At 43.7% G+C, this 14,622-nt stretch overlaps 1 protein-coding gene across 1 annotated transcript in view; it reads left to right on the forward strand.

Moving 5' to 3' along the window:
- LOC121551982 (ubiquitin-associated protein 2) overlaps window positions 1-8,104 on the forward strand; it is a 31,764-nt gene extending 23,660 nt beyond the window's left edge. Inside the window, 10 exon segments of the mRNA XM_041864679.2 lie at window positions 70-280; window positions 588-679; window positions 810-860; window positions 1,195-1,273; window positions 5,279-5,611; window positions 5,877-5,981; window positions 6,228-6,301; window positions 6,560-6,601; window positions 6,603-6,752; window positions 7,344-8,104. Coding sequence (XP_041720613.2) covers window positions 70-280; window positions 588-679; window positions 810-860; window positions 1,195-1,273; window positions 5,279-5,611; window positions 5,877-5,981; window positions 6,228-6,301; window positions 6,560-6,601; window positions 6,603-6,752; window positions 7,344-7,436 — 1,230 coding nt within the window. The 3' untranslated portion in view covers window positions 7,437-8,104.
- Window positions 8,105-14,622: the final 6,518 nt, after the last annotated feature.

Below are 14,622 nucleotides of genomic sequence, written 5' to 3' on the forward strand. Positions count from 1 at the left end.
GAGGAAAAAGGCAACCAATAAAGCTAAGGTTCTGTCAGGCTAACTCTCTCCCTCCACCCTACCATACAGATGACCAGTGAGGAGAGCAGCAGTCTCCACGCCTTCTCCTCCTCGGGCCCTTCGATCAACGCCGCTGTTAGCAGCTCCAATGGCATGATGCACGGCCCCGGAGCGCTTGGTCTGACCGGCAACGCCGCCCTCTCAGCCGCCGGGCGCACCGCCCAACCTCTGCTGACCACCACCTCGGGTGAGTCCAGGAGAACCCTGCCGTCACACATAGGTTTGTTACGGTCACTTAATGGTCCTATTCCAGGGTTTCCCAGACTCGGTCCTAGGGACCCCAAGGGGTGCACGTATTGGTTTTTGCCCTAGCACTACACAGCTGATTTATAATAATCAACTAATCATCAAGTTTTGAACATTTTGAATCAGCTGTGTGGTGTTAGAAAAAACAAAATGTGCACCCCTTGGGGTCCCAAGGACAGAGTTTGGGAAACGCTGTCCTACTGCCTCTGCTTATTTGACCATTGATTATAGACCAGTGTGGTTTTTGACTCCTCTTTCTCTCTCTTTCTTGTGTTCCACAGGCAAACCCCCCCCTAACCTGGCCCAAGGAGTGCCCCCTCTGTTGGCCAATCAGTACATTATGGGCCCTGGAGGCCTGCTTCCTGCATACCCGGTAACCATCTCTCTTTCTCACTCTCCTCTTTCATACCAGTGGTTCTTGCTTAGTGAGTTGTGGTTGAATATTTTGACTATTTCAGTTGAACTGTATCAACTGACCTGTGTTCTTTTGTCCTGCTCTAAAGCAGATCTATGGATATGAGGACCTGCAGATGCTGCAGTCTCGTCTGCCTATGGTGAGCGACCTTTCACACATGGAACAGCACTTACTTACTACGTCCATGAAGAGCAATGCAGCACACATTTCTGTTTGCCCAGGTGGACTCTCGCACGGTCTCTGGTTTAGATGTAGTTTTAGTAGACCCAGACATAAATAAATGTTAATGATTTAATATTGTGTCTGTCTTAATATGGAGATCATGATGGTTACAAGCACATAGCTGAATCCTAATATGTGGACTACCTCAATGACTGAATCTCCTGTGTTGAATCTGATTTATTTGGTAATGTTACTGTTTTCTCTCCTTCTGTCTCTAGTTTAAACTGGTGTATTTCTCCATCTCTCTGTAGGACTACTATGGAGTCACATTCCCTGGTACAACGGCAACGATGCCTGGCAGAGATGGGCTAGCCACCAATCCATACTCAGGTAAAGCACTCATCTCGGAGGCCAGAACCAAATCTTGTGTGTGCACCATAATATGGAGATGATGATGGTTACAAGCACATAGCTGAATCTTAATATGTGGACTATCTCAATGACTGAATCTCCCATCTCCTCTGACTAACAGTAGAATTAAAGCTTGATTTACTTCTGGTGGGCAGTAGTGGTTTGGAGATGACTTAGCCTAATACAGACAGAAGCATGTCTGTTCTACTAAATATATTCCCAAATAAATGTGCACTGAACTGACATGCATGATTGTTGATGACAATCCGATGTTCAGATGAAGGGAATTAAATATTATATAGCAGCGCTCACCTCAGACAGTGGTGTGAAGCCTACTGTAGCTGCTGGTAAAGTCATTCAAAACATGTACTTTATCGCTCAGGATGTAACTTTCCAGTTCTACTATTTTTGCCATGTAATGTTATTAAAACATAATCCGACAACCTCATAGTAGAATAGTTTACCTATTTACCTAGTCGGCTTGTTGCGTGTTCTATCCGAGCTAAATATTCCTTGAGGCGCATTCAAGTTGCGAGAGCCATAGGAGGTAAACATATTCTGACTAGCAGTCCAATTCACAACAATTCATAACGCAATCACGGGAAAACACTTTTGAAATTCGTTTTGTTAGAGGGGATCCCAGGTTTACATTGCTACCACGTTTATTTCTTTACTCCTTCAGTTGCGCATGTGGCATCATTTTACGACCAGAGTTTCAAGCATGGTTTTTAGGTGCAGCTGCACAACAGAGCTCTTAAATGGGCAATGTCCTCTTAAAAGGGCAATGACATACATTGTAATATTTTAAAGTGAATAATAATGAATAATGTATATAATAATTAATAATAATCAGGATGTTGTGTCCAATGGGGTAAATGCAAGTGGACAAACCCCATGCTTCAGCCTATGTACATTTTATAGCCACTATGCTTCATCAGTTGGGCTACAGGTGATAATGCTTATTGCTAATGGCACATCTGATAATATAGACCATGCATAGGCTATATGCACATGGTCCAATATGTACAAATTATTTTAACAACATTTTTACAAGTATGTTATTGTGCCCATTTCTGGAGGTAGAAATTATATTTTAGATGGTGTCAGCATCAATTTATTATCATCATTTTTGGAGAAGAATGTCCTTTTAAAAAGTCGCCAGAACGGAGCTTCTCAGTCCTACATAAAACAATTCTGGGGGAGGACCTCAGATCCCCTAACCAAGGGGACTGGAATTGGTCAAACTCTGTTTAATACTGTACACAATTATCCTCTTTCCCTAAAAGCATGATGATTATGACTTTCTTACATGAAAGGGGAGGTTAACTTGGCCCCAGACAATCGATCTGAGATAGACTTAAGTTTGTCATTGGATTTTTGTTGTTGCTTTAAACCCCTGTGTTTCGGTGCTGTGCAAGGGTCGGAAGCCAGACTGGAAAACCTTGTACAACTGATTAGATGACAGATGCGATTAAAGCTGGTTTGCAACCACTTTCTCCAGTACGTTTGATAGGAAGGGGAGGTTGGAGATGGGCCTGTAGTTGAATAGGATGTCCTGGGCAAGGTTGGGTTTCTTCAGTCGCGGTGACTGCAGCTGTTTTTTGAATATTGAGGGTACTTCTCCAGTCAGCAGGGACTTGTTGATCAGGGTGGTGATAAACATAAGCAGGCTAGATGAGCAGGTTTTGAGAAGGGATGTAGTGATAGGGTCAAGGGAGCAAGTGGTGACCTTCATTTTAGAGATCATTGACTGCACAGCGGATGTGAATTCTGTGAAGTTGTTGACGTGAGGGGCAGTCTTAGAGGCCATGATTGTCATGCTGGTGTCAATCTTTGTCTTGAAAGAATCTTAGAAGCGATGTCACTGGTCAAATGCGAGAGAGAATGAGTTTGCAGGGTTGAAAAGGCGACTATATGTAGAAAACAGGGTTCTGCGGTTACCTTTTTGTTATTGTCAATCGTGGCAGAGTAGAAGGTTGATCGTGCTGCTTTTAAGGCAGCAGAGTAGTTTGCCTGGTGGTCTTTATAGGCCAGTAGGTGGACAGTGAGGCCATCCTAGCTCCAATGTCTCTCAAGCTTACGGCCATGAGTCTTCATTCTGTGCAGTTCGTCAGTGAACCAAGGGGGCAAGCGTTGGAATGTTACTTCACATGTTTTTTCAGTGGCAAAAATGTTCAGGGTGTAACTGAGTGCTGTTATACAGATTGACCATGTCATCAAGGGCCCGCTCATTGCAGTCGGACTCAAAGGTGGGCTGGATGTGTTCCTGAAAGAAGAATGGATTGAGTTTCCTCAGGTTGAGGAATGTAATGGTGCTCTTTGGTTGGTGCAGAGGAGTTGGAGCGGTCAGAGACGCCTAGCTCGATGACATCCAAGTCAGGGACATCACCAGTGATAATGAGGTCCAATGTGTGTCCACGGTTGTGGGTGTGAACATTTACATGTTGCACAAGGTTTAGACAATCCAGCAAGTCAGCAACCATAGAGCACTTGGGTGAGTCAACATGGATGTTAGTCTCCCAAAATTCCAATGTTGGCGAGGGTGGGGCATAGAGGTTAATATATTGAACATCAATAGAAACGCAACATGTAACGTCTTGGGCCCATGTTTCATGAGCTGAAATAAAATAAAAAGATCCCAGAAATGTCCTTGCGTACAAAAAATGTATTTCTCTCAAATTGTGCACAAAATTGTTTACATCCCTATTAGTGAGCATTTCTCCATTGTCAAGATAATCCATCCACCTGACAGGTGTGGCATATCAAGAAGCTGATTAAACAGCATGATCATTACACAGGTGCTGGGGACTATAAGATAAAAGGCCACTCTAAAATGTGCAGAGTTTTGTCACACAACACAATGCCACAGATGTCTCAAGTTTTGAGGGCGCATGCAATTGGCATGCTGACTACAGGAATGTCCAACAGAGCTGTTGCCAGAGAATGTAATGTTTATTTCCCTACCATAAGCCACCTCCGTCGTTTCAGAGAATTTGGCAGTACATCCAACTGGCCTCACAACCGCACACCACATGTAACCACGCCAGCCCAGGACCTTCACATCCAGCTTCTTCACCTGTGGGATCGTCTGAGGGGTGTATTTCTGTCTGTAATAAAGCCCTTTTGTGGGGGAAAACTAATTCGGATTTTGGTTGTTTACATTTAAAAGCAAGGCACTAAAAAGACTGAAAACCAGCAACAATCAGTGGGTTTAAAATAAAGCAGTCTCTGTATAAAACAGCAAGGCCTCCACCGCGGCCGTGGCTGCACGCCTTTTCAATGTATTTGTATCCAGGCGGAGCGTAAAACGTGTGGAGGCATTGGTGGAAATGGATTCATTGCATTTTGGTTGGTCCATTGCGCTCTTGCGCTCTGTATGGACTGGATTGGGTGACATCAATAGCCTGCGGGTCAGCCTGCAGAACTGGCATGTAAAATGTATTGTCCAACTCCGTTGTGCATGTTGTACTGCTCGCATCGCCAGTGCACACAATAGACTTTAATTTGCTGATCAGTTTCCTACCGCCTCGTCGTCCTCGCCGTCTGCATGTTTTCCATAAGATCCCGTATTGCATAAGGCTGTTCTTGAGCTCCTTGCACAGGGTTGTTGAAAAAAAGTATTCAATTTCTGAGGAATACTTGTAGTGGAGGAAAGTTGCTGCCATTTCTTAATCTTTGGTCTTGCCTTCTGTTCAGGAGATAAGAGAAGCGTGGCTAGTATTCAAATCCAAACAATTAGCTAGTTGATTGGAGAGGTAGGCTAGTTTTAATGTTTTCGGTATAGAAAACTAGATCTTTGTATTCAGTACTTGATTAGCTTTCAAATAAACTAAAAGTTGAAAATACTGCACATAAGAAACCCACTTAAAACAAATAATTCTAGATAAATTCACAGGAACATAGACCCATTTGGCTCTCTCACATTCCCTCCTATGCATTTGCCTGTTCTCATATCGATCACCATCTCTCCTCTCTCTTGTTTAGGTGAAGCGACCAAGTTTGGTCGAGGGGATTCGTCATCCCCGGCTCCCCCCACCAGCCTTTCACAGGGCCCCTCACAGCCCCCCCAGGCTCAGAGCCAGAGCCAACCGACCCAGAACCAGGCCTTCCTCAACCCCCCTCTGCCCCCGGGCTACGGCTACACCGGCCTGCCCTACTACGCCGGCATGCCCGGGGTGCCCAGCGCCTTCCAGTACGGCCCCACCGTCTTCGTGCCTCCGGCCTCGGCCAAGCAGCCAAACATGGGCCTGGGGAACCCCTCCAGCCAGTACCACCAACAGCATCAGCCCAGCTACGGCCAGCACACGTATGGAACAGGTATGTGTAAGAGGATGAACTGAAATCAGACCGTGTGTCTGTTGTGTGCGTGGCTGAGAGGGAGAGATCTTGCTTAGCGAGCATGCCGTCCCCCCTTCCCGTCCCGTCCCCCTCTGCCGGATATAGTCGCTGTTCACATGCTATTCTAGCCAGTTACCTTATTGCTTCTCTCTCGGTTCTTCTCCCCCTTCCTCCTCTGCTGTCTTTTTTACTCTCCCCCTCCACTTCACTCGGTCCTCCTGGTCCTCTTCCATTCCTCTCTCAGCTTTTGACGACCTGTCTCAGGGCCACGCGGGGGAGTACAGTAAGGGAGGGTACGGAGGCTCTGCCCAGTCACAGGCCAAATCAGCTGGCAGCGGCCCAGGGAAAGGTACACTCATTGAACTCGGCTGCCCCAGGACGCACCCCCCCCTCCCCGCCCCCCTTCACTGTTATCCGCCGTGATATACTACTACTGTTCTGAAACACTTCCCTCACTACTGAGAAATACTCCCTCACTCACCACTAACTCTTGAAATGGTGAACTCCCTCACTAGAAATGTTGAACATTGCCTACTGGCACCGTGCCGCATCACAGGGTCAAACTGACATGTTGTTTGTGTCCTCTCGCTCACAGCTCCAGGTTTGTCCGGCTCGGGCAGCAGTGGAGGGGTGCCTGAAATGGGTGCTTCAATGTACAGCAAGACACAGGTGAGTCAGTCCACACTTGGTGTATAGTTGTTGCTGTGTAGTAGTTTCCGCTAAGTCATGTCTGAGAATAACAAATAGATTTTAATTTAAACGGCTAGTTGGATTAATTGTGGTTAATAGCAAAGCTGTCTGATCGAGGAGCACACAGCCTCCTTACCACAGGATTGAAACATAAATAAGGATACATTTAAGGATTATACTCAGACATGACATAATATAATGGTCCTCTCCAACCTCTGTCCCCCCACCCCACCCCAGTCTTTTGATAAGCAGGGCTTCCACACGGGAACCCCCCCCTCCCTTCAGCCTGCCGTCTGCCCTGGGGGGCACAGGCCCCCTGAACCCCGGCGGTGCCCCCGGTTACGCCCCAGCCCCCTTCCTCCACATCCTGCCTGCCCACCAGCAGCCCCACTCCCAGATGCTGCACCATCACCTCGCCCAAGACGGACAGGTAACACCCCTTCAACCTGTTGTTAATAAACACCATAGACTTATATTCTCCACTTGCTGTTAATAAACACCATATGCATGGACTTATGGGGAGCTGTACTGCGGACTGCCTCCATGGTGAAACGTGCACTTCTGTAGCCTAGATCTGAAATTATTGGATGGTGAAACTTGCATCCAGCCAAACAGAAAAGCAAGGTGACGCATTTCGGGCATTCTTGAAAGTGAAGATAATCCTTGTCCTGCAAAGAAACATTATTTTTATATTTGAAAAATAGATTTAGCAAGCAGTAGGCATTTAGAATTGAATGTGCAATGGAGCTTTATAGTTACATGATGCCCCACACACATTCAAAATTATTCGGCAATCAGAATTTACTCCAAAAACAGTTTCCATCACAAAAGAAAAATCCACCAGTCGGACGGATTAAAATGTCGATCTTTAGAACATGTCTCCTATAGCTGCCGTTTCCATTACACATGTCAAGTAAAAAAATTTTTGCGACATTGCTTTAGTCTAATAAACGTGGGTCAATGGAAACCTGCCTATTGACTGGTGTGTGTGCTCTCTCTAACCCCCCCCCCGCCCCCGCAGGGTGGACCCGGTCAGCGCAACCAGTCCAGCAGCATGCAGCAGAAGAACCAGGGCAACAAGTCCAGCTATGGCAGCCCTTACTGGGCCAACTGAAGGGCACTGTGGGGGCACCTAGGGGATTCTGTCCTACCCCCATCCTAAAGGCTCTCTGTGTGTGAAGCTAAACATAAACACACTACCCAAACATAACCCTCCAACTCCCCTCGCCCCCAAAGTCCTTATACCTTTTTCTTTCTTTTCCCTTTTCAAATTGGTTGTACATGTAAGATATTTGTGTATGTATTTATATATATATATATATAAATACTGTTTATGTAATGGTAGAACAAGAAATGTGGTTGCTGCATTTTATTTTTGAAGGACGTTTTTGTTTACTTTTTCAAAACTGCAGGAAGACGTTACAACAAATAATCTGTACTCCTATAGAGAAATGGAAAAGGAGAGCGCTTTAGCACTGATGAAATGAGGACGTCTCAGATGGAGGGTTTCCACATTAACAAACTGCATTTTTCTCCTTTTTTATACACAACTCTGAGTGACCCAGCTAATCCCACTCCTTTTGACCATCTTTTAAAACTCAATTTCAATTTTGTAGCTGTAGGTCTCTTTCCCCCCCATTTGCTGTTTTCTGTTTCTGCGGAGGGGGGCCGCCTCTGTGCCCTCCCCGCATCGGTCCCCCTCAAAGACTTGCCCATTCAAATATTATGTTTTAATGTAATTTTAACCATCGTTTACCTCTAAATAAAAGTTCTGAGCAGTAACTTTGTCTTGCGCAAGTTATTTCTCAGTCTGTGAGGGACTATTGTGAAGTCAGACTGTGGTCTTGGATGTTGTCATAAATATGTATGTTTGTGTCATGTTGTCCCTGTCCTGACCAGCGCTCAAACTGACCAGAGATACTGCACAACACCTTACTCAAGCACCGTCCATACCACCGACCCAGTACAGACGTCACTTGCAGAATGCCGAGCGCACCGCTTACTTGACAGTAATTTCATTTCACATTGGCTAAACATGCACAATACGCATCCTCAGAAACCCTAGCAAGATCTCTAATCGCAATATATACGGAACAAAAATATAAACGCAGCAATTTCAACGATTGTACTGAGTTACAGTTCATAGAAGGAAATCCGTCAATTGATTGGGGAGCCAGTTTTTCTCCACAAAAGGGCTTTCTTACAGACAAATACTCATCAGTTTCATCAGCTGTCCGGGTGGCTGGTCACAGACGATCCCACAGGTGAAGAAGCCGGATGTGGAGGTCCTGGGCTGGCATGGTTACACGTGGTCTGCGGTTGTGAGGCCGGTTGGATTTACTGCTAAATTCTCTAAAACAACAGCTTATGGTAGAGAAACTTACATTTAAATTGTCTAGCAACAACTCTGGTGAACATTCCTGCAGTCAGCATGCCAATTGCACGCTCCCTCAACATGGGACATCTGTGGCATTGTTGTGTGACAAAACTACACATTTTAGTGACCTTTTATTGTCCCCAGCACAGGGTGCACGTATGTAATGATCATGCTGTTTAATCAGCTTCTTGATATACCACACCTGTCAGGCAGATGGATTATCTTGGCAAAGGAGGAATGCTCACTAACAGGGATGTAAACAAATTTGTGCACACAATTTGAGAGAAAATCAGCTTTTTGTGCGTATGGAAAATTTCTGTGATCTTTTATTTCAGCTCATGAAACATGGGACCAACACTTTACATTGCATTTATATTTTTGGGACCATCACACCACCACCACCATGCTTGACCTTTGGTGTGATGTTCTTACTGTGGAATGCAGTTTGGTTTTCGCCACGCATTACTGGAACCATGTCGTCCAAAAAGTTATACTTTTGAATCATCTGTCCATAGAACGTTCTTCCAAGAGTCTTGATGATCATGCAGGTGCCTTTGTGGTTCAAAACTTCTTCCATTTAAGAATGATGGAGGCCACTGTGTTCTTGGAGGACTTCAATGCTGCAGAAATTTTTTGGTACCATTCCCCAGATCTGTGCCTTTACACAATCCTGTCTCGGAGCTCTACGGACAATTCCTTCGACCTCATGGCTTGGTTTTTGCTCTGACATGCACTGTCAACTTTGGGACCTTATATAGACAGGTGTGTGCCTTTCCAAATCATGTCCAATCAATTGAATTTACCACAGATGGACACCAATCAAGTTGTAGAAACATCTCAAGGATGATCAATGGAAACAGGATGCACCTGAGCTCAATTTTGAGTCTCATAGCAAAGGGTATGAATACTTATGTAAATAAGGTATTTTATTTATTTATTTTTAAATACATTTGCTAAAATGTCTAAACCAGTTTTCGCTTTGTTATTATGGGGTATTGTGTGTAGATTGAAAAATAATTTAATCAATTTTATAAAAAGGCTGTAACATAACATTTGGAAAAAGTCAAGGGGTCTGAACACTTTCCGAATGCACTGTGTATGCATACAGTACCAGTCAAAAGTTTGAACACACCTACTCATTCAAGGGTTTTTCTTTATTTTTACTATTTTCTACATTGTAGAATAATAGTGAAGACATCAAAACTATGAATAACACATATGGAATCATGTAGTAACCAAAAAAGTATTAAACAAATCAAAATATATTTTATATTTGAGATCCTTTAAATAGCCACCCTTTGCCTTGATGACAGCTTTGCACACTCTTGGCATTCTCTCAACCAGCTTCATAAGGTTGTCACCTGGAATGCATTTGAATTAACAGGTGTGCCATCTTAAGTTAATTTGTGGAATTTATTTCCTTAATGCGTTTGAGCCAATCAGTTGTGTTGTGACAAGGTAGTGGGGGTATACAGAAGATATCCCTATTTGGTAAAAGTCCATATTATGGCAAGAACAGCTCAAATATGCAAAGAGAAACGATAGTCCATCATTACTTTAAGACATGAAGGTCAGTCAATACGGAACATTTCAAGAACTTTGAACGTTTCTTCAAGTGCAGTCACAAAAACCATCAAGCGCTATGATGAAACTGGCTCTCATGAGGACCGCCACAGGAAAGGAAGACCCAGAGTTACCTCTGCTGCAGAGGATAAGTTCATTAGAGTTACCAGTCTCATAAATTGCAGCCCAAATAAATGCTTCACAGAGTTCAAGTCACAAACACATCTCAACATCAACTGTTCAGAGGGGACTGTATGAATCAGGCCTTCATGGTCGAATTGCTGCAAAGGAACCACTACTAAAGGACACCAATAAGAAGAAGAGATCTGCTTGGGCCAAGAAACACAAGCAATGTCTTTGTGAGACGCGGTGTGGGTGAACGGATGTAAAGCATGCAGGAGGTGGTGTTATGGTGTGGGGGTGCTTTGCTGGTGACATTCTCTGTGATTTATTCAAGGCACACTTAAACAGCATGGCTACCACAGCATTCTGCAGCGATATGCCATCCCATCTGGTTTGGGCTTAGTGGGACTATCATTTGTTTTTCAACAGGACAATGACCCAACACACCTCCAGGCTGTGTAAGGGCTATTTTACCAAGAAGGAGAGTGATGGAGTGCTGCATCAGATGACCTGGCCTCCACAATCCCCCGACCTCAACCCAATTGAGATGGTTTTGGATGAGTTGGACCGCAGAGTGAAGAAAAAGCAGCCAACAAGTGCTCAGCATATGTGGGAACTCCTTCAAGACTGTTGGAAAAGCATTCCAAGTGAAGCTGGTTGAGAGAATGCCAATAATGTGCAAAGCTGTACTCAAGGCAAATGGTGGGTATTTGTTGTTAATTCATAGTTTTGATGTCTTCACTATTATTCTACAATGCAGAAAATTGTAAAAAATAAAGAAAAACCCTTGAATGAGTAGGTGTGTCCAAACCTTTGACTGGTACTGTATATTTATACTCCAGACTCTGACATTGCTTTTCCTAATATTTTTCTTAATTCCATTCTTTTAGATTTGTGTGTATTGTTAGATATTACTGAACTGTTGGAGCTACAGTAGGAACAAGCATTTCGCCACACCTGCAATAACAACATGCTAAATACACTATCCTTGTTTTTGAAAGAAAAGTAATTTTTTTGTCCATTAAAATAACATCAAATTGATCAGAAATACAGTATAGACATTGTTAATGTTGTAAATGGCTATTGTAGCTGGAAACGGCTGATTTTATATGGAATATCTACACGGGCGTACAGAGGCCCATTATCCGCAACCATCAGTCCTGTGTTCCAATGGCACATTGTGTTTGCTAATCCAAGTTTATCATTTTAAAAGGCTAATTGATCATTAGAAAACCCTTTTGCAATTATGTTAGCACAGCTGAAAACTGTTGTGCTGATTAAAGAAGCAATAAAACTGGCTGTCTTGAGACTAGTTGAGTATCTGAAGCATCAGCAATTGTGGGTTCGATTACAGGCTCAAAATGGCCAGAAACAACTAACTTTCTTCTGAAACTCGTCAGTCTATTCTTGTTCTGAGAAATTAAGGCTATTCCATGCGAGAAATTGCCAAGAAACTGAAGATCTCGTACAACGCTGTGTACTACTCCCTTCACAGAACAGTGCAAACTGGCTCTAACCAGAATAGAAAGAGGAGTGGGAGGCCCCGGTGCACAACTGAGCAAGAGGACAAATGCATTAGAGTGTCTAGTTTGAGAAACAGGCGCCTCATAGGTCCTCAACTGGCAGCTTCATTAAATAGTACCTGCAAACACCAGTCTCAACGTCAACAGTGAAGAGGCGACTCCGGGATGCTGACCTTCTAGGCAGCGTTGCAAAGAAAAAGCCATATCTCAGACTGGCCAATAAAGAGAAAAGAGTAAGATGGGCAGTCTTTTCATTTGTATTAATTTGTACGAAAACAAATTACAAACATAATTCCACTTTGAGGTTATGGGGAATTGTGTGTGTGTGTGTGTGTGTGTGTGTGTGTGTGTGTGTGTGTGTGTAGGCCAGTGACAAAAACATCGAAATTTACTCAATTTCAAATTCAGGCCGTAACAATAAAATGTGGAAAAAGTCAAGGGGTGTAAATACTTTCCGAAGGTACTGTATTATTTCCTGCTGTTGCAGGCTTACTGTAGTTTCCGGCTAGTGATTTGTTCCCATGCCATATGGTGGCTCAGCATGAGAGGGAAGCACACACAGGTCTGTGGAGCACCACTCATGATGAGAATACACAGGTGGTGCACTGCACAGGCGTTTAACAGCAGAATCCTACCCCAGGCTATCAACAAATACCCTCTCTGTAATGTGGTTGTTCACCACTGGAGGGCGCAAGCAGTCTTGGAGTTAGGACTTCTATTAGGTGCCTGTTTTAGGCCAGATCCTGATTTTATATCCTTATTTTTTAAATGTGCAGTTGAACCCTTCTAGTCATAAAGCATTAGAATGGTGTAATTATTGGTAGGACTAGAGGGAGTTTCCACCTGATATGCACCATAGTCAACTTAAAATTGCTCAACAAAATTGAAGCATGAACTTGCTGATTCTAATGCTACTGCTAATTTGTTACATTGATTATAAGGGTAAAGCTGAGCTTCTATATGATACAGCATCATTACCTTTGCGGTAACATCTATTAAAGCCACATAAGATTTCCTGCTGTTGGATATACCCATTGAATATAACTTAATGTCTTATGGAATGTACATGGGTCATTCCACCAATTCTGTGCCTTTTGAGATGTGTAACTTGGTGGAAAATAACTTGATTTCACCTCATTTTAAGAGGTTAAATTAAAAAATATATGAAGTGCCAAATACAGTTACAGGCACTCTAACAGGGTGGTTGGTGCTATCCCGGATCTTTGGGACGTCCCCACCCTAACCCCTAATCACTAACCCTTACCTTAACCATTTTAAATTTCAACTTCAATGGGGTAGGGACGTCCCAAGGATCACGGATAGCAAGGACAGTGGCAGGGTTGATAATTTCATCTTAAATCAGCTATAAATCCCCTTGTGACAGGGGAAATGGACACATACAGTGCATTCGGAAAGTATTCAGACCCCTTGACTTTTTCCACATTTTGTTACGTTACAGCCTTATTCTAAAATGGATACAAAAAAATTTTTCTCATCAATCTACACACAATACCCCTTAATGACAACGCGAAAACAGGTTTTTAGACATTTTCGCTAATTTATTAAAAATAAAAAACAGAAATACCTTATTTACATAAGTATTCAGACCCTTTGCTATGATACTAGAAATTGAGCTCAGATGCATCCTGTTTCCATTGGTCATCCTTGAGATGTTTCTACAACTAGATTGGAGTCCATCTGTGGTAAATTCAATTGATTGGACATGATTTGGAAAGGCACACATATGTAAGGTCCCACAGTTGACAGTGCACGTCAGGGCAAAAACCAGGCCATGAGGTCGAAGGAACTGTTCGTGGAGCGCCGAGACAGGATTGTGTCGAGGCACAGATCTGGGGAAGGGTACCAAAACATTTCTGCAGCATTGAAGGTCCCCAAGAACACAGTGGCCTCCATCATTCTTAAATGGAAGAAGTTTGGAACCACCAAGCCGCTTCCTAGAGCTGGCCGCCCGGCCAAACTGAGCAATCGGGGGAGAAGGGCCTTGGTCAGGGAGGTGATCAAGAACCCGATGGTCACTCTGACAGAGCTCCAGGGTTCCTCTGTGTAGATGGGAGAACCTTCCAGAAGGATAACCATCTCTGCAGTGGCCGGCAGATGAGGGGAAGCCAAATTCTGATCTTTTTTTACACTAATTGGGCTTTTGACTAATCAGATCTTTTCACATTAATTCTTTTTCAGAGCTGATCTGATTGGTCAAAAGACCAATTAGTGAAAAGATTATCAGAATTGGGCTGCCTGTGTAAACGCAGCCCATGTGGTCTATATTAAAGGGCACTTCATTGAATATAACAGGCTTTTAAATTCTATGTTGGTGCACAATTTCTACTTAAAATATTAAAGGGACGCAAAGGCACTCATTTCGTGGAATGACCCATACAACTGTCTTACCATATACAAGTACCCTAATTATGTGTAGGTGCAGACAGTGTTCTCTGAGCTACATGATAGAAGGTAGTAGTACTGTATGTATCCATATATATTATATTTCAACAAAACAAAGAAGAATCTTGTGGCCCACAGAATAGAGCTCCATATTCCGATCCAAACGAGACAGGACGAGGGAGGGTGAGTGGCTGGTGCCATTGTGCTCAACTGCAGAAGTCTACACAGCTCTTGGGTCAGAGGTCAAAGTAAAATCTCGCTTTCTGGAAGCCCACCCAGAGAGAGAGTGGGGAAGGAGGGTGCAAGCAAGA

Source organism: Coregonus clupeaformis, chromosome 18 (genome assembly GCF_020615455.1).
Source record: "Coregonus clupeaformis isolate EN_2021a chromosome 18, ASM2061545v1, whole genome shotgun sequence".
In the NCBI taxonomy this organism is placed as follows: Eukaryota; Metazoa; Chordata; class Actinopteri; order Salmoniformes; family Salmonidae; genus Coregonus; species Coregonus clupeaformis.